Below are 25,930 nucleotides of genomic sequence, written 5' to 3' on the forward strand. Positions count from 1 at the left end.
TCTCTCTCTCTCTCTCTCCCACACACACACACACCCCTGCTTAGGACCCTCACAACATTTCTGGCCGTGGGCCAAATATCTGGATTCGTCCTTTTTAGAGGCTTCGACAAAATTCGTGATGGGTCTGGTTTAGAAAGTCAAAAGGATGAGTAATCAGGGTGGACCGATAAAGGAGACATGTGGCCATGTGGCCTAGTCCTCCAACCCTACCTCCATGGGTCTATCGGCAAGTGTGTGTGTGTGTGTGGTCGAGATTGAACGAGTTTTATGCGCAAGAGTTAGCTCGCTCTTTGTGGTTTCAAAGATGTTCTGAACGGGAAGTCGGGGTTTAGAGGCAAAGCTGAACTCACTTCCTGTTGGGCTCTGGGTGAGAACAGAAGCGTAGCAATTCTCATCCCCACACACTTCACTTCGGGCCCTGGGCCTCAGCAGTCCCGCCCGTGTCCCCCCCGCACCAAGACCACACTTTTCATTGCAGCAACGCTGGCCAAGGAGTACCTCTCCGCGCAGAACCTGGAAAAAATATTGGAGCGCATCAGCCTCCGGATAGCCTAGAGCCATTTCGTCACGGAGAGCTGATGGCCCAGGGAGCAGCCATGGGTTTAAGGAAACAGAAGGTCTCCACGGCATTGGAGGGTTTTTGAACAGCTTCTGCAGAGAGAGGGCTGGGGGCCCAATGAGCCCCCAGTGGCCTTGGGGGCAGAAGGAGACGAGGGCCACTGAAGGCTGAGAGCTCACCCGCCTCGACACACATGTCGCTCGCCATGAAAGCCCGGCAGAAGGTGAAGCGGAAGGGACAGGCCAAGGATCGGGTCTTTGGGTGTGACCTAATAGAGCATCTGCAGTTATCTGGCCGGGATGGTAAGTGATTTGTCTTTTCGGAGGCCGGAAATGTCTTTGCCTGGTAGCCTCCGGCATCCATTGCCCCCAGTAGGAAATGGTTTGAGAAAAGGGGTCCTGCGCCTCAAGGATGGCTCAGAACACCTTATTCGGCTTCAACAATGGGCTTGGGCTGGGCATCTAAAGGGGTCCTGCCATCTCCTTCCTGGCTGGCTCCAAGCACCACAGAGGCATCGAGAACTTTAACAAAGTGCTTTGTAAAAGCTTTTTGGAAGTTATTGAAATTGCAAATGAGTAACATTGACTGTGACATTGACACCTCCAAAACAAAACAAAAACTTGATTGTTTTTATTTATTTGAAACATTTTCAAAACCACCCTTCATCCAATAGATTCCAGGACAATGCATGATGGCATAATATTATAATATATATTGTAAATTTATTTATTTTTCCCCTAAGGAGTCAAAGGTGACAATATTATATTACTGTATATATTATATTATATTATATTATATTATATTATATTATATTATATTATATTATATTATATTATATTATCCATTATGCAAGCACCTGAGAGGCTACAAAACTATTAATAACAGAGGCCATTAAACCTGGGGAAAAGCTTAACCCAGAGATACAGCATCTGCTTTGCACGCAGAAGGACTCTGGTTCAATTCCTGGCATTTCCAGGCAGGATGGGGTGTCCCCCCCCTTCCAAAACCCTGGAGAGACACTGCTGAAATAGATGAACTAGGAGCTTGGCTCACTATGTACCTAACCAATTTAAAACACCTGGTCAAATTAAAAACATCTTAATCTTCTGGCACCAAAAAGATTGCAATCAGCACCTCCTTGGGGAGTGTATTCCAAACTTGGTGGGGTATCATGGATTTGTGGGAGCCCACATAGGAGACTGCCATGGGTATCTGTCTCCTGGTCCATCAGCAACACACACAAAACCCCCCAAAGCAGTACCAAGAGGAGGGGGGGAGTACCACCCAGCATGATTTTGTGCCCAGTTTTCCTTTTTTTAATATATATATGTATTATTTATCTATAATATTTGTGCCCTGGCAGGAGTGCCAGCTTGGCCTCATGACTGTGGGTGCCCGGGGCCATGGGTGCCATGCAGCGTGCATGGCCCTGGCACTTAAAGTTGTGGGTGTCCGGCACCTTCAAGGGGAATTTTGTGGGTACTCGGGCACCCAGGGCCTCAGGGAGTTGGCACCTATGTGCCCTGGCCTTCTAATTCCCCCCTCTCCCTCAGAAAAGAAATCACAGATCAGCTTCTAAAATGTTACTATAATAAAACATCAGATTATTTTTTTTTTAAAGGATCAGCATAAATGTAAAACTAAATAGTATAAAACAAAGGGTGTTTGAAGCATTTTCAGATAGTAAGAATGAACGGCCATGCTAATCTCAACATCCTCGTTCGCTAAAAGCAGATACAAATGTTTTAACTTGGTGCCTAAAGATAGAAGGTTGAACAATACATCTTCCTACCTAGAATGGCCTGGTGAGCCAAATGGGGTGGGCTGGTGGGCCAAGAATGGCTCATGGTGTAGAAATTGCACACTTCTGTCTCAGTGCATAGGCAGGCACGGGAAGAGATGGACTGTCCTTCAGGTATCCTGGTCCCAAGGTGTGAAGGACTTTTAAAGCTCAGAGCCAGCATTTTGAATTGATCCCAGAAGCAGACCAGGAGCCAGAGCAGCTGGCCCGGCACTAGCAGACCCCCCAAGTATCCCTATTTTCCAGGGACAGTCCCGGATTTACAGAAGCCGTCCCTGTTTCGGATGTGATCCCAGAACGTTCCCACTTTTCCCAAGGCTGTCCCTATTTTCATCGGAGAAATGTTGGCGGGTATGGTAGGACGTCCCTATTTTCATTGGAGAGTATGGAGTTATGTGAACCCTGAGTCAAGGAGATACAACTTTGAGAAGACATCTGAAGGCAGCCCTGTATGTTGTTGTTGTTTAGTCGTTTAGTCGTGTCCGACTCTTCGTGACCCCATGGACCATAGCACGCCAGGCACTCCTGTCTTGCACTGCCTCCCGCGGTTTGGTCAAACTCATGTTCGTAGCTTCAAGAACACTGTCCAACCATCTTGTCCTCTGTCGTCCCCTTCTCCTAGTGCCCTCAATCTTTCCCAACATCAGGGTCTTTTCCAAGGATTCTTCTCTTCTCATGAAGTGGCCAAAGTATTGGAGCCTCAGCTTCACGATCTGTCCTTCCAGGGAGCACTCAGGGCTGATTTCCTTAAGAATGGATAGGTTTGATCTTCTTGCAGTCCATGGGACTCTCAAGAGTCTCCTCCAGCACCATAATTCAGGTTTTAAAAAATATTTAATGTTTTATTATGTTTTTATTTATGTTGGAAGCTGCCCAGAGTGCAACCTAGTCGGATGGGTGAGATATACCGTATTTTTCTGTCTATAAGACGCCCCCATGTATAAGACGCCCCCTATTTTGAGGGACTCCGATTTAAGAAAATGGAGGGAGATATTATCTGTGTATAAGATGAGCCCAGATTTTGAACATTATTTTAGAGTAAAAAACCATACATGGAAAAGTACGGTACATAATAAAATTATTGTTATTGTGGAATAAAGGTAAAGGGACCCCTGACCATTAGGTCCAGTTGTGACCGACTCTGGGGTTGCGGCGCTCATCTCGCGTTATTGGCTGAGCTTCCAGGTCATGTGGCCAGGATGACTAAGCCGCTTCTGGCGAACCAGAGCAGCGCATGGAAACGCCATTTACCTTCCCGCTGTAGCGGTAGCTATTTATCTACTTGCACTTTGACGTGCTTTTGAACTGCTAGGTTGGCAGGAGCTGGGACCGAGCAATGGGAACTCACCCCGTCACGGGGATTCGAACCGCCGACCTTCTGATCGGCAAGCCCGAGGCTCTGTGGTTTAACCCACAGCGCCACCCATTGTGGAATAGGACGTCCCTATTTCCATCAGTGAAATGCTGGAGGATATTCCCTAGCATAATAGGATCATAATATCCAGGCCTGGTCAGCAACCTAGGAAGCTATATTCTGAACTGAAGTTAGTATTGTATCTGAACAGTCTGTAATTCCTCACAGTACTCTAATCTGGAAGTTACTGGAGCCTGGAGCCTACCTCTGCCCATGTTAGGGTTGTAGCTGGCATACCAGCCTAAGATGGGCAATATAGGAAACAGTATTGGGGTTTATCCACACTTACCTTTCCTCCATTCTTTTCTTTTCTATATATAAGTTTATTTATTTTGTTTTTCAAATTAACTTTTTACACTCACATATCCAACGTACATCATAAAATCAAGATTCCATAGAATCTCCTGGACTTCCCTCCTCCCCTTTGTGGGTCCTATTGTTAGTCATTTCCTCCTGCATCTTTTATGATAATCCAAATCCTTTTCCTCTCCATTATATCCAAAATTCACCATGAAACTACAGGTGTCATTCCAATCCTACTAACGATTTTAACTGTTTACGATGATTCTTCAGATAAATTATAAATTCCCCCCGTTCCTTATTAAAAATTCTGGTCTTCCTGATTTCTGGTTCTTACGGTCATTTTTGCCATTTCAGCATAATCCAGCAATTTAATCTGCCACTCTTCGCTGGTCAGGACTTCTTTCCATCTTTGGGCCAATAACATCTGCGCAGCTGTGGTCGCATACATAAATAATCTTTTCTGCTCCATTGGGATTTCAGCACCTAGAATTCCTAAGAGAAAGGCTTCAGGATTTTTTTTAAAGAATAAATTATTTTAAACATGAAAATGTTCTTCCACTCTTTTTCAGGCATGATTCACGCTTAAAGATTCTAGGGCCAAGCATTTTCTATTTTGCCCCGGAGCCTTCCTTTTGCAAACTTGCTCTTTAAAGCTCAATCAGAGGAAATGGCAAGCCATAGAAAACCCAAATGAATGTTTGCTCTGATTGAGAGCTAAAGAGCGGGTTTTCACAGGGAAGGTTTGGGGCAGGGGGGGCTGGGAACGCTCAGACATGGAACTTTTAAACACAGCCCTGTGCCTGGGAAGTGCAGAGCAAAGGTTAAGTGTGGATAAGCCCTTATACTAACTGATTCAGAGCATAAGAACCTGTTGGGTCAAGCCAATGGCCCATCTAGTCTCAGGGTTTGGTTCTCACATTGGCCAACCAGATACCTGTGAGAAACCAGTAAGTAGGATCTGACCACATGTGCCCTCTCCCCTCCTGTGGTTTCCAGCGACTGGTCTTCAGAAGCATTACTGCCTGTGACCGTGGAGGCACAGCACAGACATCTGTGCTAGTAGCCATTAATGGCCATTTTCTATGTGTGTGTTTTTCTAATCCTCTCTTAAATCCACCTGAATTGGTGGTCATCACTGCCTCCTGTGGGGGCAAGTGTGAAGAAGTAGCGTATTTTTCCGTGTATAACACGACCCCTATTTTGGGGGACTCCCCCATGTGCACTATCCGTGTATAAGATGACCCCCAGTTTGAAACTTGAAAAAATAGGGTGGAAATATAGTCTTATACACTGAAAAATACGGTACTTTCTTTTCTCTGATTCTTCCAACATTCTGCTTCCTTGGATGTCCACAGGCTCTAGTAATAATAATAATAATAATAATAATAATAATAATAATAATAATAATAATTTATTTATACCCCGCCCATCTGGCTGGGTTTCCCCAGCCACTCTGGGCGGCTTCCAACAGAAAAATAAAACACAATAATCTATTAAACATTAAAAGCCTCCCTGAACAGGGCTGCCTTCAGATGTCTTCTAAAAGTCTGGTAGTTGTTTTCCTCTTTGACATCTGTTGGGAGGGCGTTCCACAGGGCAGGCGCCACCACTGATAAGGCCCTCTGCCTAGTTCCCTGCAACTTGGCTTCTCGCAATGAGGGAACCGCCAGAAGGCCCACAGTGCTGGACCTCAGTGTCCGGGCAAAATGATGGAGGTGGAGACGCTCCTTCATGTATACTGGACCGAGTGTCATGAGAAAATCTTTTCTGTATCCACTTTCTCCATGCCAGGTGTCATTTTATAAACCGCTGTCTTGTCGCCTCTCGCTTGTCTTTTCTCTAAGCGCTTGGTCCACCTAGCTCGGTGTTGCTTGCACAGACTGGCAGCAGCTCTCCAGGCAGCGGACATTCCCAGCCCTACTTGGAGGTGCCGGGGATTGAACCTGGGGCCTTCTGCGTGCAAAACATATGCGCTACCTACTGAGCTATGGCAAAAGGGTCTCCATACCGAAGAGACAATCTGTACCTCCAGTGTGTAAAATGGGTAAAGGGGTATAGACACCTGTTCCTTCAGACGGAGGGCAATCTCATCTAAAACAGGGCAGGCATCATTCACCTGGCAGGTAAAAAAAACAACCCACCCTGGGGTCTCTATTGCATCACCTGGCATGAGGTTTTAGAAGCAAGAGGCAGCAAAGAAGCAAAGACCCAGTGGAAAACTCCACTCGAGTCCCCCCCCTCTCTCTCTCTCTCTCTCTCTCTCATGCTTCTGAGATCTGTGAGCTGTCAGATCAGGGGCTGGTAGGGTATGAGACACACAGGAAGTGAGCTGTGGGGAGCAAGCGGTGTTCTGGTGTTCTTGTTTGAATTTGCAAGAGGAGGGGAGGGGAAGGGAGGCGGCCCGTGCAACTTCCTTGTTTTGCTGGTCCAATTTTGGCGATTGCATCAATTAGGTGCTTGAGCAAGCGAGAGAAGACACAACAAGCAACAGTGGCAGAGCATGCCGGAGGCTGCTACTTAATACTATTAGTAGTACTATCATTATCATTATTTATTTATTGCATTCAGGGCCGTCTTAAGCATATCCGGCGCTGTGGTGCAGAGATCCCTCTGGTGCCTCACCCTCCGTTTCCCAGAGTTGTCAACCAAGCCTCTGCAGGGATCGATCTCCTCCCGCGGGAGCTTGGGAAGGAAGCTGCATGCCCGCCAGCCATATAGTTGGCAGGGCACAGCTGGCGGGTGTGCAGAAGGGAAAGGGGAGGCCGCTGGCAAAGCCGCGCTGCTCCCCCACTTGCTAGGGCGCCCCTGAGAGGCCGGCACCCTGGTGCAACGCGCCAGTAAACCCAATGGGAAAGACGGCTCTGATTGCATTGATATTCCACCTTTCCCCCAAAGAGCTCATACAGTGATGGCTACCAACTTTGATGGTTTAAAAGAGGAGCAGGCAAATTAATGGAGGAGAGGGCTATCGATGGCTATTAGCCACAATGGCTCGGCTCTGCCTGCACAGTTGGAGGCAGCAATGCTTTTTAAGGCCAGTTGCTGGAAACCACAGGAGGGGAGAAGGCTCATGTGCTTGGGTCCTGCTTGCAAATTTCTCTCAGGCTTCCTGCTGGCCACTGTGGGAACAGGATGCTGGTCTAGATCCAGCCCTTTGGCCTGATCCAGTAGGCTCTTATTATATCCTTACGGCTTTTATATTGTTCTTCCCCTCCTCATTTCATTCCCACAACAACCCTGTGAGGTAGGTCAAGCTGAGAGGCAGTGACTGGGCCAAGGTCACCCAGTGAGCTTCAAAGCTGAGTGGGTATTTCCACCCCGGTCTCTCCCAGGTCCTACCTAGTCCAGGCATCCCCAAACTTCGGCCCTCCAGATGTTTTGGACTACAATTCCCATCTTCCCCGACCACTGGTCCGGTTAGCTAGGGATCATGGGAGTTGTAGGCCAAAACATCTGGAGGGCCGCAGTTTGGGGATGCCTGTAGTCTAACCCTAAATGCCTGCATACATTCCCAGGGCTTAGGTGGAAGAAAACTTGGAAACGGTTGAGGTTGAGGTCTCTAGTTGAAACTGTAAACTATAGGAAAACTAGACAGCAAGTGCCTCAAAAGGACGGGCAAAGGCAAAGGTTATCTGTTGAACACACATACCAAAATGCTGTAACCTTTCCAAAGAGAAAAGTTAGGCAATCCTTGCCTAATATTTATGTACCCATTTAATATGCAAGCTCCCTAAGCACAAAACGCAGTAAGATAATTAGAACAAGAAAAAGGAAAATGCATATGCATCATTTGAAACAAAAAATACAAAGATAAACGTAAGTAAAAATGAGAAGCTATCAGTAAAACATTCAGTTAAATATCAGTAAGGCATCAGCTGCGTGCTCAGCCAGGCCAAATGGTCCCCTAAACCACCCAAGTCCGTCCTGGATGCTTTGTAGTTACTTCTCTGCAGGGAGCTTCAGTCTCCAATGCAGAAGGTATGAGTGTGTTTTTCAGCCCAAGAGAAATTTGCAGGGAACTTTCAGCCCTTTGTATGGAAAGTCCCAGGGGCCTCATGTTTGTGGTGGGCAGGGCCGGAGGCATTAGTGGGCGCTGAGGAGCAGCTGTTATGGCTGCTGCGTCTGCATCCCTGACCCATCCTCTGAGGAGGAGGTTCAGGGAAGAGACACTGATGCAGAATATGTCCCTGTTTTCATCTGAGGAGTGTTGTGGGACATGGGATTCTGAGTCAGACCACTGGTCCATGCAACTCAGTGCTGTCTACACTGACTGGCAGCGGCTCTCCAGAGTTTCAGACAGGGAGCCTTTTCCCAGCCTTGCTTGGACATGCCAGAGATTGGACCTGGCACAGGTTGTACTTAAAGCAGGTGTTCAACCGCTGAGCTGTGGCCCTTCCCTTTGTGCATCTTCCCACTGCCTATTAGTATTAGTATTGTTATTATCTACACATTAACATACCGCCCTCCCTCTCAGCAGAGCCCAAGGCAGTGAGCAGCATAATAACTGGTATACAACAATTGTACGCCATAATTTTACTGCCTCTGGGCATGCCCAAATTCACGCGAGGCCTTTCCATCATTTGATCTCCATACCAAGAAAAAAGCTTCACTTGCTAAGTCTCTGCACTGCTGTTAAAGGCAGAGGAGCAGGGCACATAAAACAGGTGGCAACCGTAGTTGAATACAGCTCATCTCTCCCACCCAGCACCCAACATTTATATCACCTCTGTAAAGCAAGGCATGTTTGCACAAAAGCTTCGGGGGAGCAGCTACTGTCCGTACGGGAGAAGCAGACCCCTGCTCTTGTTCTCCCAGGCTCCTGCAGGCCCTCTCTAGCAGAAGGACGGGATAGGGTTTACACCGGGGGTGGTGTGCTCTTGAGCAAGCTCCCTTTTTATGTCATGACATGCTCTAATCCAGTCCTCCGGGCGTTGCATGTGGGCTACTGTCAGGGTTTATACAACCACTCCGCTTTCCGGGAAAACGTTCAAGGAAGAGCGATAGGAGGCGTGTAATGAGCACAATTAGATGGTATCTGTTAATGACAGGGCTGCTTTTGGCACACCTGGGCTGTTGCTTCGCAATCGGGGGGGGGGACAATCAGCAGGAGCAGATCTCCCAAAGACAAGGTGTCACTTTTCTAGGCACGCATACCTGAGATGGTCCTTGCCAGTTACATTAACCGGGTGGAGCTGCCAGGATGGAGCTGGTAGATTCCTAGGAAGCTCAAACCCTGCAGCAATCTCACAGATGAAAATAAGAAACCTCCATACCTTCTGTCTCTAACACTGAAGTTTTTGATTGCAGCAACTCCCCTATGAGGAAAGGTTGCAGCGTTTGGGGGCTTTTGAGTTTTGGCGAAAGGGTGAGTAAGAGGTGACATAGAAGTTTATAAAATTCTGCACGGCATGAGGAAAGCTTTCCTCCCTCTCTCATAACACTGGAACTCGTGGACATCCAAGGAAGCGGAATGCTGGAAGATTCAGGACAGAGAAAAGAAAGGATTTCACACAGTGCTTAAACTGTTAAATTTGTTCCCAAAAGATGTGGTGATGGCTTTAAAAGAGGATGGGATATGTTCATGGAGGAGAAAACAGCTGATTGCTACTAGACATGATGGCGATATTCTGCCTCCACAATTGAAAACGGTAGTGCTTCTGAAAAGCAGTAGCTGGAAATGGCAGGAGAGGAGTGTGTGCTTAGGCTCTGGTCCTGCTAGTGACATCTGGTTTGCCGCTGTGAAAACAGGATGCTGGACTAGATGGACCCTGGGTCTGATCCTGCAGGCCCTTCTTATGTTCTTTTGTTCCTCCTGTCTGCTGTATCCATTGAATTTGTAATAGCATTGCCGTCCATTGATCTAATAGCCAGTAGAATAATTGTTCTTTTGGTTAAAGGTGCATTGAGATGGCTCTTTTGGTTAACGGTGCATGTTATCAACAGTCCAAAAAGTGCCATGCACACAGATTTGGAGGCATATGCCCTCTAGCTGCATGAAATTAGGGATGGGTTGAGCAGCTAATTCTGTGGGCTCATCCACACATCCTTTTGTGCCATGTTTCTAGACACAGGTCCAGGCTTTTCCAGAATTTCTTGTGAGGAAAGTGCTTTGAAAGCGATAGCTCTGTGAGGTGAATAGAGGCCTCCTAACCACTGTCAGAACAAACTACAGCTCCCAGGATTCTTTGGAGGGAAAGCCATGTGACATGTTTATAGTGGTGTCAGAGTGCTTTCAATGCATGGTATGGCTTTGGCCCAGGTGGGAAGGAGGAGGGTAAGTGAAAGAGGCTGTTTAAAGTGGCATCGTAGTGCTTTAAATGAGTGGTGTGAACACGGCATGAATGAGGCAGGGCACTTCTAAGCACATGTTGCTGGGGAGGAAACAGTGGGGAAGGCCCTATTTGCAGTGGAGCATAGCCTCTGGACATCCCTGTGGGATTGCTGAGAACCTTGTTGTGGTACCTTAAAGACATATCAAGGTATTATTCCAAGAGCTTTCCTGAGCTAAAGTCCATGACGACAGACCCATGAAGTAATAACCTTCACTCGCAAGTACAGTTGACTTGCAGCTTACAAGAGGGTTGTGTTCTGGGGACAGTGTGTAAACCAACCCTTAAAAAAACCGTAAAAAGACTCTCTGACCACCTCTGCACTCTCTCCAAAGGCCGCTACAGATTCTCTCTGCGCCTCTGAACGCAGAGGTAGAAGGAGGGGAGCAAAAAGTGGGGAAGGGTTGCATCTAGAATAGGTCATTTCTTTACATCTAGAATATGTCGTTTCTTGGAAGCGCATTCTTAAAAACTGCTATACAGTTGCTTAGCTGAGAGCTTCAGTTCTCCTTCTGTGTGCATTTTGCTTCCTGTCTCTGCTTCGGAAATGAAATCACCCAGGGACTCCACCCAGACATCTACCCTTGATGAGAAAGTGTGTGTGTGTATGTCTCCACACTTGCCCATTGCACATCAGATCTATTTTGTTTCCCTATTAAGTGTAGATCTTGACATTAGAGGCCCAGCGGACAATGTTTGATGGATTTCTGTATTTTAATAATTTGTTGGAAGCTGCCCAGAGTGGCTGGGGGAACCCGGCCAGATGGGCGGGGTATGAATAATATATTATTATTATTATTATTATTATTATTATTATTATTATTATTATTATTATATGTTAACTGGGTTCCAAGCATCTCCAAGCCTGCCCATCTCTGAAACTAGAATGGATTTCTGATCCATTCGAGATCCCCATAAAAAAGCAAACACAAGCAAGTTTTGTATTTTTAATTTTTCAGTTGGTTTGTTTACTGGTACCTTCCCTACCTCATAAAGGAGCTATTTCAGATATGCACAGGCCACTTCTTCCAGCTACTCAAAGGAGCTATGTTGTTTAAAATCATATAAAATCAGTGTGGTAACAAAATCATGAAACAAAACTGCAATCGTGTTTTAAAACAGCCCTGAATCTACTAAATCAACCTGCCTGCAAATCCCCCTGCCGCAAAAATAAATTAGTCCCAACAGTAAACAGTAAAAGGCAGGCTTCTCACCTCACACATAGTTCGCCTCTTTCCTGTTTATACCCTCACAACAAACCTGTGAGGTTGGTTAGGCTGAGAGACTGTGAATAAGCTAAAGGCCACCCAGTGAGCTTCATGGCCAAATGGGGATTTGAACCTTGGTCTCCCAGGTCCTAGTTTGACTCTAACCACTGCACCACACTAGCTATACAGTGGTACCTCGCTAGACGAATGCCCTGCTAGACGAATTTTTCACTAGACGAATGGGTTTTGCGATCGGAGGTTGCCTCGCAAGACGAATTCGTTTTGTGAAAAATTCATCTAGCGAATCGCGGTTTCCCATAGGAATGAATTGAAGTTCAATTAATGCATTCCTATGGGCAAAAAATAAAAATAAAAAAATTCAATGCATTCCTATGGGATTCGCAAGATGAATTTTTTGCAAAAAGAATTGACTCACAGAACGAATTAAATTCGTCTTGCAAGGCTCCACTGTATTACCCTTTCTGTCAGGGATTTGGAGATTTTTTTTTTTAACTGTTCAATCTTATTTCCGGTGGGTAAACCCAAATCAACTGGTGAATATTTAGACAGGGGGCGTGGGTTTTGTTGTTGCTACTTATCCCTGCAATGGACTTCCCCCAAAGAATTCTGGAAACTGTGGTTGCTCCTCAGAGATTTACAATTCCCAGTGTCATTAACAGCGCCCAGAATTCTTTGGGGGAAAGTCATGTGTTTTGGATGTGTGTTGGATGTGCTTCAAATGTATGGTGTCGAGCTGCCCTGTGGCTGTCCAGAATGGAGGTCCCTTTGGTGGTGGACCCCAGGAGGCCCCACGGCCAGCCCTGCAGGGTGGTGATGATGCCAGCCCTCCCGGGAACAACAGCAAGCTGCCTTTCAGGGCGATTTCGGCCATCTGTCAAGAGGCACCGCCATTCCCCAGGCTGACTCTCAACCCTTTCCCAGTTCCTCAGGTTCTGAAGAGCTGCACAGAGTTTGTGGAGAAGCACGGAATCGTGGATGGGATCTACCGGCTGTCGGGAGGTTCCTCGAACATCCAGAAGCTGAGGTAAAAGCCTGCCGGCATTATTCATGTGTGGTACCCACTGCCGGAAAATGTGGTGCTGGAGTCGCCAGCTTAGATGGCTTTCAAAAAAGGATTTTTTTTGGAAATTTATGAAGAGGAGCAGTGGGTATCATCTGAAGGCTGTAAGCTGTGATCCATAAATGGAACATCCCTGCCCAAAAGCAGCCTACCTGGAATCACAGCTTAAGAATCCAACCTCCAACAATGGATAATCTACCACCTTCTGAGGGAGTCCGATCCATTGTCTTACAGCTCTTGCCATCAGAAAGCTCTTCCTAATATTTAGCCGGGATCTCCTTTCTGGTCATTTGAATCCATTGCTTCAGGTCCTGCCCTCTGGAGCAGCAGAAAGCAAGCTTGCTCCATCTCCCATGTGACAGCCCTTCCGATAGTCCAGATCTTCTGGTGTTACTATATATTCCACTGACTTTTTCCTTCCTCCCCTTCCTGGCCCTTTGCAGGTTGGAATTTGACAACGACCGGGGCTCGCCTGACCTCAACTTGTACCTCCAGGACATCCACTGCGTGAGCTCGCTCTGCAAAGCCTACTTCAGGGAGCTGCCCAACCCGCTCCTCACCTATCAGCTCTATGATAAGTTTGCTGTGAGTATGGCTGACCCAGGGCATATTTCGCACTAAGGGCCTTCACTCTAGGGCAGGCCAAAGGCCACATTCTCTTCTGCGGAACCTTCTAAGAGCCATATGCCAATAGTGGGTGGGGCCAAGGGCAGATGTGGGCAGGACAACAGGTTTAAATTTCAGCTTTGAACAGTAGGCTAGTTTCTACACCCACCCAGCTCTGCCTCAAGCAAGAGTCATGGAATTACAGCGTTGGAAGGGACTCCAAGAGTCATCTAGTCCTCCCTCCCTCCCTGTAAGTCATTATCAGAGATCAAGGACAGATTCCAGCCAAGCAGAAGGAGGCAAAGCAGGGCCAGTGAGGGATGTGGCTTGGGAGAGGAGGTGTGGCCTGGGGAGATTCCCGAGGGCCAGAAAGAGAGTCCTGAAGGGCCGCATTCGGCCCCCGGGTGTGAGGTTCCCTGTTCCCTGCCCTAATACAGTACATATAAAGTGTTGCTTTGTTGTGCTCACCAATACAGCAGTTTCCATGTGCTTTCAATGTGCATTGGACGTGCTTTAAATATACGGTGTGGATCTACCCTTATTGTGTATAGATTTGCATGCTTCTAATTGAATCATCAAATTGTAGAGTTGGAAGGGACCCAAAGGCTCATCTAGTCCAACCCCCTGCAATGCAATGGCAACTGTGGCTCAGGTCTGGCAGATGACTGTACCCGATATCCAAAATTATCTGCTTTCAACGTTTGGTATTGCATGGCAGGGTGGGAGGCATGCTGTGGAATTGAGCAGACAAAATGGTGAGTTGAGTACCTCTTTCCTCTCTCCCACTTCACCCAGGATGCTGTGGCCATCCAGATGGAAGAGGGCCGGCTGGAAAAGATCAAGGATGTGCTGAAGGAACTCCCAGCGCCCCACTACAGGTACCTGCAAGGGCCAAAAAGCCCTCGCACATGTGCGAGAGCTCACGACATAAAAAGTAGTGTCCCGATTTTTGTCCCCCTGTAGATTGCTGAATGCTAGTATGACTGGTGAGGAGATTTCACAGTCCAGTTGCTATTGATGGATGCTGGTGGTTGTGATTTCTCGTTCAGTTGACCCTCACTCTGTTTCTCTCTCCCCCCCCCCAATCTTTGTTTTGGCTTTGCGTCCACCACAAGGACTTTGGAGTTCCTGATGAAGCATCTAGTTCACATGGCCTCTTTCAGCTCCGAGACCAACATGCATGTACGGAACCTGGCCATTGTCTGGGCTCCCAACCTGCTCAGGTGAGACATAGCAGCTTTTATCAAACAAGTTCAGTTCTTGGTGAACCATCATTGACAGCAACTTTGTTTAAGGCCTGGCGAAGGGGAATTGGACTGAAACAAAGGCAAATTTGGGAAACTAGATTTCTGAACAAGGAGGAAGAAAACTGGCCTGACAATCAGGAGACTCTTGCTCAACGAACGAGTGTCAGCAAGACCCACAACACCCACTCCCAACCTGTGCACCTCAGCCTCCTTAGGCTTCACCTCCTCTCCCTCTCTTCTCAGGTCCAAGGACATTGAGTCGTCTGGCTTCAACGGCACAGCGGCCTTCATGGAGGTCCGCATCCAGTCCATTGTGGTGGAGTTTATCCTCACCCACGTGGATCAGATTTTCAATAATGTCCCTCTCTGTGGTAGGTTTTTATGTGTGACAGACGAATACCATAGAATTATCGAAAAGTGGAGTTGGAACTCCTTGTGGTGCCCTCCATTGCAATACCCCTCCATACACATTCAGTACACGGGCCTTGAGGGGAGGTGGGGGGGCACTTCAGCAGCCCTAATGAGCTTCCCAAAGAGCTTTCAAAATCTGAAGACCTCCCGAGAGAGGCTCGTTTTGTTGTGGTGACAGCATATGGTTTGTTTGTTTAGTTTCTTTGTTGCATTTATCCCCCAACTTTCTTCACAAGGAGCTCAAGCTGTTGTACAAAGTTCTCCTCTCCCTCATTTAATTCCCACAACAATCCTGTGAGGAAGGTTAGGCTGAGAGTCAGTGACTGGTCCAAGGTCACCCAGTGAGCTTCATGGCCGAGTGGGGAGATTTAAACCCTGATCTCCAAAGTACAGTACAGTGGTACCTCGGAAGTCGAACAGAATCCGTTCCAGAAGTCCGTTCGACTTCCAAAACATTCGGAAACCAAGGCACACCTTCCTATTGGCTGCAGGAAGCTCCTGCAGCCAATTGGAAGCCGCGGAAGCAGCGTCGGACATTCAGGTTCCAAAGAACTTTCGTAAACCGGAACACTCACTTCCAGGTTTGCGGTGTTTGGGAGCCAAGATGTTTGACTTGCATGGCATTTGGGATCCAATGTACGATTGTACTAGTCCAATACTCTTTAACCACTGTACCACACTGTCTCTCCTGCACTAAACTAGCTCTCTGGCTTTATTCCTCTGCTCACTTAATTTCCTGATGATGCTGTTTTTCTTCACTACTGCTATAGCCGGGAGCCGGGAATCTCTCAGGAAGTCCCTTCTCCTTGCGGGCTCACCGGTGACCTTTAGCGACGAGAAATACTCCTTTTCCTGCAATATCCCAGCTGCGCTGAACCAGGGGGATGGCCCACCACAGATGCGACCCTACCACACCATCATCGAGCTCAACGACAACAAGTACACACCTCCCTTCCCTCTCTTTCCCCTTCCCATGTTCACTTCTGTATTTTGCCTGCTGAGAATTTCCAGATTCTAGTTAGGATGGCATCGGATGCCCATTTTGCAAAGCGACTACAACCGGAGGGCACGAAGCCCATTTTGCTGGCCGGGCTGCAGAGAAAAAAGGCACATCCCTACCTATGTGGTGGGGTTGCCCCCAGACTGTGCAGTGTTGGTCACAGACATTCCAAACCCCTTCATCCCCCAGCAAACTGCACAGTTGCCCCCAGCCCTGATTATTTTATCTGGTGCTGTTTTTCTTGCACGAATGAGAATAGTAAATCCCTGCACAGAGATTTGCTTGATGCTTATTTTAGCTGCAGACAGACAGGAAACCCCCTTCCCTCTGCCCTCACTTCTGAGGACTTAGAGAGTCCTAAGGATCCCGTTGGAAGTGGCTCCAGATATGATGACTGCCCTGCATGCAAAATTTATAACCCCCATTCCAATTCTTCACAGAAGAAAAGGATCCCTTAAGGCAAAGAAATGGAAGTCAATTTTCAACCTCGGCCGATCCAGCCATGATGCCAAACGCAAGTTGAACAAGCCGGAGGACAAAGGTAAAAGGCTTAACACTAAAGCTCACTGTAACTGTTCAAGCAGACTAAGAGTTAAGTGTGCCACATATGGGTCTTTCTGTCACTATGTCATTGATCATTTTCCCCCAACAAAAGCGCCAAGTGCTGCATTATAGTGAAGATCAATGGTTTCCACAAAGTTTTGGGCCACTGCACCTTTGGTTCTATACACTCATCCCCAGTACCCCCTGTAAAACCGTTGTTCGGAATAGAAGGGCTATAATAACACAACCAAATTCAAAGCAGTAATAATTAATTGCACATTTAATTCAAAATGCATTTAAAACGTTTAATTAATTCAACAAAATGGGTGATACAGTGATAGCAGCTTTTCAGAGTCTGTTAGTCGTTTAGTGTCCCCCTGCCACCTCTTTGCCTCCAGCGGGCAGAACCACCCACTTTGGGAACCACTTTGGTTGTAGATTCCACCAGAGCTTTATTAAAGAGCTTTATTAAATATATGGGACCATGATATATGAGACAACTTTTTCTCTAAAGAATTATCTGGATGTTGACTGCTAGAATCTCTGTTAACACAACAATAAAAGATTTAAGCTTAGCACTATGGTACAGTATAAAAAACATTGCACCTGAACATTTATTTGCAGTGTGGTGGGACTTTATATCTTACATTTCATCTGCCAACATGCAAGACTCTTCACAGACATCAATAATATAAATTTGGATTGATGGGAAAGATCAGAAACCAGGAAGATCAAGTATTCTTAAAATATTGGAATAACTTTGTAATATATTTAAAAGACCACTGTAAACAGTTGAAATCATTGGCAGGGATACAATGACAATTCTATGAAAGATAAATAGCGTACCCACTTTTTGTATGAATCCCTCTTGCAGTTCTTTTGGTTCATTGTGTTGATGTTGCTTCTTTTATTTTGTTGCCTGCAAAAGGAAAAAATATATACTATTAAAATTCAACTGAAAAAAGGGTTTTTTTTATGAGGCTCGGATTTGGTTGGCTCAATCCTGCCTTTCTGTTCCAGATGACAAAATGGGAAAGATGCGTCTACGGCCGGCCAAAAGCATGGATTCCCTCAGCTCCATGCCATGTGCCAGCGATGGTAGGTGCAGAAATATCTGGGATTGTTTACAATCGCTGCTGAGGGGCCGGCTGCCTTTTGCCCCACTTCTATTCATCCTGGAACATAGAGATGGAGGAGACAGAAGGACTCGGGTGTTTCACCAATTCCTGGAAGGACTTTAATCCTTATAATTTGGATTGCTGGTATTCAAGGGTTTGGCAGATTGCCCTTATTGAAAAGGCATCTCCTTAAACTAAAAAGTATCTAAAGGGAAAAACTCAATTTTTTGGGACATATGACGTGATTTCTTTAACAAATATTGAGGCACATCGGCATATTCAAACATATAGCTCGTTTAATACTATATAGAACCTTTATTCTCCATAATGATGGATAATACTCTTATTTTCATATATCCTTACTATTTGTAAAGGAAATCTTTTTATGAGTTAATACTTAATTATCTGTTTGGAGCTGTGCCGTATCTTTGTACTTTTGTCCTTCCAGGCTGTGACCTTTTACAATTTAAGTTTCAGATCCTTTGCTTTCTTTCTTTATGTTATGTTTGCCCTTTGGTTGACAAATCAATAAATAATAATAATTTTTTAAAAAAACCCAGCAGCGTACCTATTCACAGTAATCTCATAGCAAATTCATCACAATATTAAGGCTACTGGAAGGCAACCTTGGAAAAGGTTTGGGGCCCAGGCATGGGGCCCTGTCTTTTGGGTCCCTCTTTGATCCAGCTCTCTTCCTTTGGGTGCAGATGACATTCAGCTGGGGAGGAAGATCTCCCAGAAGCAGCTCACTCTGTGCCGTGAGAGTTTTGATGGCCCGGCTTCTCTCGATAACAGTTTCCTGCTGTCGGAGTCCGAGGAGTATACGGAGAGGCCCAAGGCTGAAGAAGCACAAGGCGAGTCGGAGGGTGAAACCACTGCCAAGTCGGAGCCCACCACCCCGAAAGCCAGCAGGTCCAGCCTTGTCGGGGTGGCCCCTCAAGGGAGATCCCCCAAAACTGGGCGGAACCGCGCGGAGAAGTGCGCCGGCGTCCACATCTCTGGGCCTTTCTCCGTCACAGTCCCGTTCCACATCACTTCCAACCTCAGTTTGTCCCGGCTAACGCGGGGGCTCGAGTGCCCTGCCCTGAGCCACTGTGCCTTGGAGAAGGACCCTCCTGAGACCTCTGGGGCCAAAGAAGATGAGCCTTCTAAGCAGAAAGAAACTGAGGAGAAGCTGGTGCCTGTCACAAACAAGGAAGACGCTGGATGTAAGTAAGACAGTCTCCCCAACATTTCTTCCACCTACAAGCTGCCTTGGTGGTATAGACCAGGGGTGTGGAACTACTTTTGGCTCCATGGGCCAGATCCTTCTCACTGCCCCCCCCCCTTCATTTTACCAGGCAGGGGTCTATGCAAGCCCCCTTCCTGAATCCGGAAAAAAGTATGCATGGAATCCTGCAGGATTGAACCTATGCCCATCAGCTGAAGATCAGCTGTCACAAGTGGTGTCAGCTGATAGGCAGGCGAGTGTGGTTTGAGCCAAGATGGGCCTGCAGGCTAGAGCTTCTCTACTCCTGGTGGCACTTGGGCCCTGCTGCCAGATCCCCCAGTTTGTGCCCACTGGCGCATTACACAACTGCATGAAGAACCATCTTCTCCTGCATGAAACCTGCCCATTCCTTAACATCACCCTTTTGAGGCTCTGCTCCAGGTGCCCCCAGTTTCAGAAGTTAAGCAGATGACAGCAGGTGAGAGGGACTTTTCAGTGGTGGCACCCTTCTTGACCTGGGAAATGGCCCTACTTACAATTGTTAGGTATTCCCAAAATAGTACAGATGAACACCTGAAATGTGATGTATTTAATCAACTAGAGGAATCTTAGCTGATTACCTATATGAATCTTCATTGATTCATCAAATAAATCTGCAAAAATGGGTATATAAGAAATAGAATGGATTGTATTCAACTAAGCTCTACACATAATAATGGGCAAATGTTAACCATGCCCACTAATTGCTACTTTGAATATGACTAGCATGGGATGCAACCCAATAGTTCTAACTTACTAACTTACTCAGACCAACACGGCTACCTACCTGTTACTAACTTACTTTACTTTTAAGTGATGCAAACTAAGGTCAGAGCAAGTATCCCCCTTTTCTCTCACAGGGGAGGGAGGTGCTGTTGTTGTTGTTTTGCTAAGATTGCACTCGCCATCTGCAGTTTTCCTAAGTACTTGCATTACAAAGAACTTGGGGCTCACCAAGGAGCTAGTCCCTGTCATGGAGAACTGACTTGCTCTTTGCTTCTTCTTCTTTTGCTTCCTCTTATTGAAACAGATGCAAAGGCAGGAGGCCTGTCTGATTCGGAAGAGAACCAGATGTCTTTGGAGGTCCAGGACTCCTTCTCTTTCCTGGACAGCCAAGATGCCTGGCTGGGTGAAAGCATGGATGGAGACCAGCCCCGGAAGAGCACCAGCATAGTGCCTGATTTTGCAGGCAGTGGTGTGGACAGTTCTCCACTCACGGAGGACGACATGAGCAGTGGGTTCATGAATGAGATGATAGGAGGAGGGATGCAGGTGAGGTCCATTTACCTAGTTAAAAAAAGGCAGGTGCTCTTCCACCCCATCCTTGAGTCTCTGTCCTAGCAGGAGCTGCACATCAGCTCCTACCTGACCATTTTGGCAATTCCAAGGTGGGAAGGGAGGGAAGAAAGGAGTCCTTTGGAGCTAGAATCTCCTACAATCTCCATTGTTTATTGTTCTGTATTGTATCGTTCTTATTAGTATTTTAATTCATGCAGAGTTTCTTAATTGAGTTGATACAGCAACCGAGAAATTTCATTGTTCCCGCAAGGGGACAATGACAATAAAGATTTATTCTATAAGCAGATACACACAACAATGCATAGAGCTCTGTGGGGGGCGGGGATCCATTAACATAAAATTATGCTGCAGAAATAAAGTGCAGCATGGGGATTGACCCTTTTATGCATATTAAATGTGTGTTTTTGGCATATAATCTTGTATATAATTGGATAGGGCTCTTTTTAAAAGGCAATGCACAAGTGTGTTAAAAGACATTAAGTGAGTGCTCAGTAGCAGAGGTGATCCAAAGTGAGCAAAGCCCAGGACAGATAAAACCAGGCATCCCCAAACTTCGGCCCTCCAGATGTTTTGGACTACAATTCCCATCATCCCTGACCACGGGTCCTCTTAGCTAGGGATCATGGGAGTTGTAGGCCAAAACATCTGGAGGGCCGCAGTTTGGGGATGCCTGGATAAAACAAAGGACTTCTTCAGGCAGTGCATAAACTATGGAACTCCCTCCCGCAGGAGGCAGTGATGGCCACCAACTTGGATGGCTTGGAAAGAGGATTGGACAAAATTCATGGCTATGCTTTGCTTCCAGGGTCAGAGGCAGCAACCCTTCTGAATACCAGTTTCTGGAGGCCACAGGAGGGGAGAGGGTTCTTATGCCTGGGTCCTGCTCAGAGGCTTCACAGTGAGACCTCGAGTTGGCCGCTGTGAGAATAGGGTGATGGGCTAAGTGGACCATTAGTATGACCCAGAAGGGCTCTCCTTAAACGGGTTGGAACTGCCTATCATCTATCTATCTATCTATCTATCTATCTATCTATCTATCTATCCATTCATCTAATAAAATTTATATATCACTTGATAGTAGAAAAAAAACCTCAAAGCAGTTTACAAAGAAGATAAAAACAATGAAATTACAACTAAAAATTTACAACTGTAATTTAAAACATACAGAAAATTAAAGCCACAGTAGAATAAACTAAAACACATTAAAACTCATACAAATTCCATCCATAAATTCCCTTAAAACCCAATAGTTGGATTTGGGCACATGGCGTGTTTTAAATAAGTTTTTATTTTACTTTTTAATTGTATTGGTTTTGGGTTTTGCTGCCCTGGGCTTTTTTTGGAAGGGAGGACAGGAGAGAAATGTAATGAATAAAGAAACAGGCAGTTTCTTATGCTCCTTTCAGCCCCAGGCCTGGGGCTGATGGAAGTTGTAGTTCAAAGAGCCTTGCTGTCTGGTGCCTAAACCTATGGAGAAAGGGAGGTTGTTCTGTGTGTTTGCTATATTCATTATTTTTAAAAGGGTAACTGAGTAAACGAAAGCAAGAAAGATGAGTGTGTTTGAACCAAAGAGGAGCCTTATTTAAAACTCTTTTCTTTCTCTACCTCCAGCTGGAGATGTTTCCAGCTGTTTCAGCACTAGATTACCTGTCCATTGAGGAGTGTATGAACGAGCACTCGGAAGAGGAAGATGACCAATATTATCTGGCTGTGGGATGTTCAGATGGCGAAGAGGTTTCTAAGGAGGTTGACAGTGAAGAGGTCTACTTGAGTGCTTTTGATGACCTCAGCCCCTTAGCTGGCAAATTACAGCATTTCCAGCAGCCAGATGAAGACCAGGCTCTTGATGACACCCATCTCCCAAGGAGCACGTTGGACGATCAGCCCTTCAGTCTGGCCGGACAGCCCTCACCTGAAGACCCAGACAGCTCCCATCTCTTTGAGGTTGGCAGGGAGCCTCTCTTGGATGGCCCTCCAGTTCACAACTTCAGGTTAGATGATTCCCAGCTGGATCCAGATTCAGCCAATCCATCTGAAGAAGAGTTGCAGGCCTTCCCAGATTCTGCTACTGATTTCAGTCAGTTGGAAACACTCATGAAGGCTGAATCTGAGACCACCCAGGTAGATCCAGGCTTGGCAGCGTTGCAGATGGAAAGCATAAACACCAGAGGTGAAGATGACCTGCTTCTAGGAACAGGGTGCTTGATGCATCCCAAATGCCCCGATGGAGTTCCAGAAAACCCTGTGCAAAGATCTTCGGTTCAAGAGAATCAAAACCATGCAGCCCAACCGAGCCTTGAAAATGAGCAGGAACGACACAATGCATTAGGTATTGAGCAGGTTGCTAGATCTCCTTGCATCCCCAGCATAGCGGCTGATGGATCTACCGTGGAGGTAGATGGATTGTCTGACTGGCACCCAGACTATGAGTTCCCATTTCAAGAGGCAGAGCAGCTACAGAGGGGAGAGACTGCTCTTCATCCTCAGGCAGCAGCAGCTCTTTCACCCCTGGATGTCTCCACTTTGCACAGAGCTCCACTTTCCTCTTTGCTGGACAATTGCTCTGAAAACGCTTCTTCCGAGATGTCTCCAATGCTTGCGTTGAGTCTTGAGCCAGGTGCTCCACCTGAGAGATCCCCTCCTGATGGCTCCTCGCCTGACAATTGCAATGGGTCTGAAGCCTCGTCGCTTGGGGCCCCTTCTCTGCAGGGCTGCCCAGAAAGTCCTCCACAGACACCACCGCATTCAATGCCAGCGAAAGCCTACGATGCCCTCAAGCACGACCTCTCTGACGGAAGCGTCTCCATGAGGTTGACCTCGCATGCCATCAGAGTGCAGCAGGCGAAATCTTTCCCGGTCGTGCCTCCGAAACCCCAGTTTGCCAAGATCCCTCCGTCCTTAATGCCAATATCTCCGACCAAGGAAGCCTCCCTCATGTGGTGTAGCCCACCTGTCCCAGAAAAGAACTGTAGAAACGGGATAAAAGAGGGGACCAACGAAGGCTCTCTGCGCAGGCCCCTTCGCCCAGCCAGCCTGGACATACATTGCAACACCCCCGATAGCATGGAAAATGTAAAAACTCCCCCAGCTTCTTCCAAGCTACCCACCTCTCCAGGTATCTGTCTTGGCGATTCAGGGGCCCTGCGAAAGCAGCGGAATTCCATGCCTGTGAGTTTAGAGAAATATGACAGAGATTATGAGAGCAGAGGAGGAGACACAGTCCCAAAGCTACTGCACTCCCCACTGGACAAATACAGCCTTTGGCCCAAGAGCAGTGATGACCTCCCTAATACAAAGTGCTCTCTGCTAGAAAGTTTGGATAAACACAGCAGCAGCACTACCACCACCAAGGGTGAAGAAGGGAAGGGTGAGCCCTGCCAAAAGCAACTTCCGGTGCCTCTATTGCTCAGCGAGGCTGGTGGGGCTGCCCTCCAGAAGCAGAGATGGGCCAGCTGGCGCAACGGGAACAGCATGTCGTTTGACGAGGCCGTCGCTCTTGCCAAGGAGAGGCACGTGGGCCAGTCCCCGGTGAGGAGGATGCAGACCTACTGTTTTGGCGACATGGAGGGGCTGCATGGCCCTCCCAGAACAGAGAGGCCTCCCCCGAACCCCAAGCCCGCCCTGAAGCCTCTGGGGCAGCGGCCCCTGAGACCCCCGGCCTGCGCAGGCACAGCCGCAGATGCCCTTGTCCCGGGGAAGCCGCTTCTTGCTCCAGCGTTGCCTGACATCATCCCAGAAGGCCAACTCTCTCCAAACCTGGAAGCTCTGTCCCTTCCTCAGGATCTCCCGCCAAGGAGAAGACTGAGCTTGACGAAAGCAGGGCGGCGTGCGTCCAACTCGGAAGAGGTGCTTTTAGCAGCACAGCAGGAGCGGAGGTGATTTGCTTTGGCAGCCGGTTCCCAAATCTGGCCTTCAACTGTGCTGCCTGGTGCTGCTGTGACCTTGGACTTCTGCACTGATGTGGCACCTCCCCACCCACCCAATCAGGACACAAAGGACTGAAGAAGAGTCTTGCTGGAACAAACTAACCTTAGCTAAGAATCATCTCTGCTTCAATCAGAGACCAGCCAGAAGTCCACAAGCAGGGCCTGCGAAAGCAAGAGCTGCAGGAGCCGCACCCACGGGTGATACAACCAAGGGCAAGGGCATGTCATGTGGGTGCTACAAATTGGGGTAGCTGCTCAGATTTGAGTCCTGTGCGGTAGGTAGGGTGGTAGATAGCGATGTAGAATAAATGCTATTGTGAGTGAGTAGGCTTAAATTGATGCAACGGAAATGAGTAAGAGAAAAGGAAAAAAATACTGCAAATGTACCATTCTGAAATGTGCGCATCTTCTGTGCAGGCAGGCATCCCCTTAACTATTAACACATATTGGATGGTTGCATATAAAGCTTCCCTTTAATCAGTCATAGCTTCTCCCAACAAATTATGGGAAACGTAGTTTGTTACAGGTGCTGAAATCTGTTAGGAGGCCTCTATTCCCCTCACAGCAGTACAATTCCCAGAGTACCCTGTGAGGAGGGAATGCCAGTAAAAGCACTGTAAGAACTCTAGCCGTGGGTGGGAATAGGGGATTCTCCTACCACCCTTAACGTACTATACAGCCCCCTGGATTATTTGGGGGAAGCCATGGCTGTTGAAAACTGTATCATGGTGCTTTAAATGTATGGTGTGAATGAGGCCGAAGTTGAACTGTTATATAGCCTACATCCCACTCGGCTTTTACCCTGAAGGCCTGAATGTACTTATAGACGCAAGAGACAAATTTCTGTTTAGCTCTCTCTTTAAACATGGAAGGATACTGAGCGAGATCACTGCCTTGAAGGTTGAGGCTGTCATAATATTTTACAAACTTATTTGGAAGGAAGTCCCGCTCAGCAATGTGAGACTTACTTCTAAGTAATATAAAATGCATAGGATTTTGCACGTAGACATGCACATGGGATCATGTTTGTTACCTAGAGGCTCTCAAACGTCCCAGAAGCAATGGGTGACAGTTACCAAACAAAACAGTGTTTCTCCACTATGAATTGGAAAATAAATGTCCATGCTGTTTGGTTGGTACTAATGAATATTTGTACGTGGCTGCCATGATGCTGCACTCAAGAATTTGCAGAACATAATATGGGGGACACAAGCTAGCCCACATGGGCTTTGTGGATGACAGAATATCCTGGATCCTGATACTAGGGGTGGCTTGTTAGTCCAGCCTTTGCCAACCTGGGGCCCTCCAGATGTTTTGGACTACAGCTCCCATCAGCCCCAGCCAGCAAATGGACACATGGTGGCTGGGGCTGATAGGAACTGTAGTCCAGAAATATCAGGAGAGCCCCAGATTTGTAATGCCTGTGTTAGTCCCTCTTTCCAGTAGAGAGCCCAAAGGAATACTGTTACATGAACTTTATTCACTGGCTTAATATCAGTAACGTTTTATCTCAGAAGTCCAGATGTTTTGCCTCATGATTCTCCCTTTTACACAGGAAAAAAAGCAATGGTATTTAACTCAATGCATTTTCATATTCAGATGTCAAGTGCAGGCTATACTCGGTGTGTGTGTATTAAATTCAGAAAGCAGAGCATTTGAAAAACACTTATCGTGTCTGTGAAACTGTTTATTGACCCCGCTTAGGAACGGCTTGTTTAAGCGGCCTATTGGGTGACTGAAGTATAAAAAAGATAGGAGGAAATGTATGTGGATAGCCAAATAGTACCAAGATTAGCATGCCAGCCAAGAAAAACCTGTCCTGGTTTGTATATGGAG

At 47.0% G+C, this 25,930-nt stretch overlaps 1 protein-coding gene across 2 annotated transcripts; it reads left to right on the forward strand.

Annotated features, from left to right (window-relative positions):
* Window positions 1-419: 419 nt before the first annotated feature.
* On the forward strand, window positions 420-25,759 carry ARHGAP30 (Rho GTPase activating protein 30). 2 transcript variants are annotated; one of them, XM_035098681.3, is made up of 12 exons: window positions 420-861; window positions 12,557-12,659; window positions 13,139-13,280; window positions 14,097-14,179; window positions 14,417-14,524; window positions 14,792-14,919; window positions 15,730-15,898; window positions 16,403-16,500; window positions 17,523-17,600; window positions 18,328-18,828; window positions 19,900-20,141; window positions 21,780-25,759. In XM_035098681.3, exons 1-12 carry the CDS (start codon window positions 753-755, stop codon window positions 24,045-24,047), a joined length of 4,029 nt encoding a protein of 1,342 aa, XP_034954572.2. In that variant the 5' UTR covers window positions 420-752; the 3' UTR covers window positions 24,048-25,759. The 2 variants fall into 2 exon arrangements, with proteins under 2 accessions (XP_034954572.2, XP_034954573.1); XM_035098682.3 differs by having other exon boundaries at window positions 621-861; window positions 16,400-16,500.
* Window positions 25,760-25,930: the final 171 nt, after the last annotated feature.

The sequence above is a fragment of the Zootoca vivipara genome, chromosome 16 (assembly GCF_965207765.1).
Source record: "Zootoca vivipara chromosome 16, rZooViv2.hap1.1, whole genome shotgun sequence".
NCBI classification, from domain to species: domain Eukaryota; kingdom Metazoa; phylum Chordata; class Lepidosauria; order Squamata; family Lacertidae; genus Zootoca; species Zootoca vivipara.

Coding starts and splice junctions, on each gene's coding strand:
- ARHGAP30 (XM_035098682.3), top strand. CDS start 753: ATGTCGCTCGCCATGAAAGCCCGGCAGAAGGTGAAGCGGAAGGGACAG. Junction 14,525..14,791: donor TGGGCTCCCAACCTGCTCAG/GTGAGACATAGC, acceptor CTCTCTTCTCAG/GTCCAAGGACATTGAGTCGT. Junction 18,829..19,899: donor AAACAAGGAAGACGCTGGAT/GTAAGTAAGACA, acceptor TTATTGAAACAG/ATGCAAAGGCAGGAGGCCTG.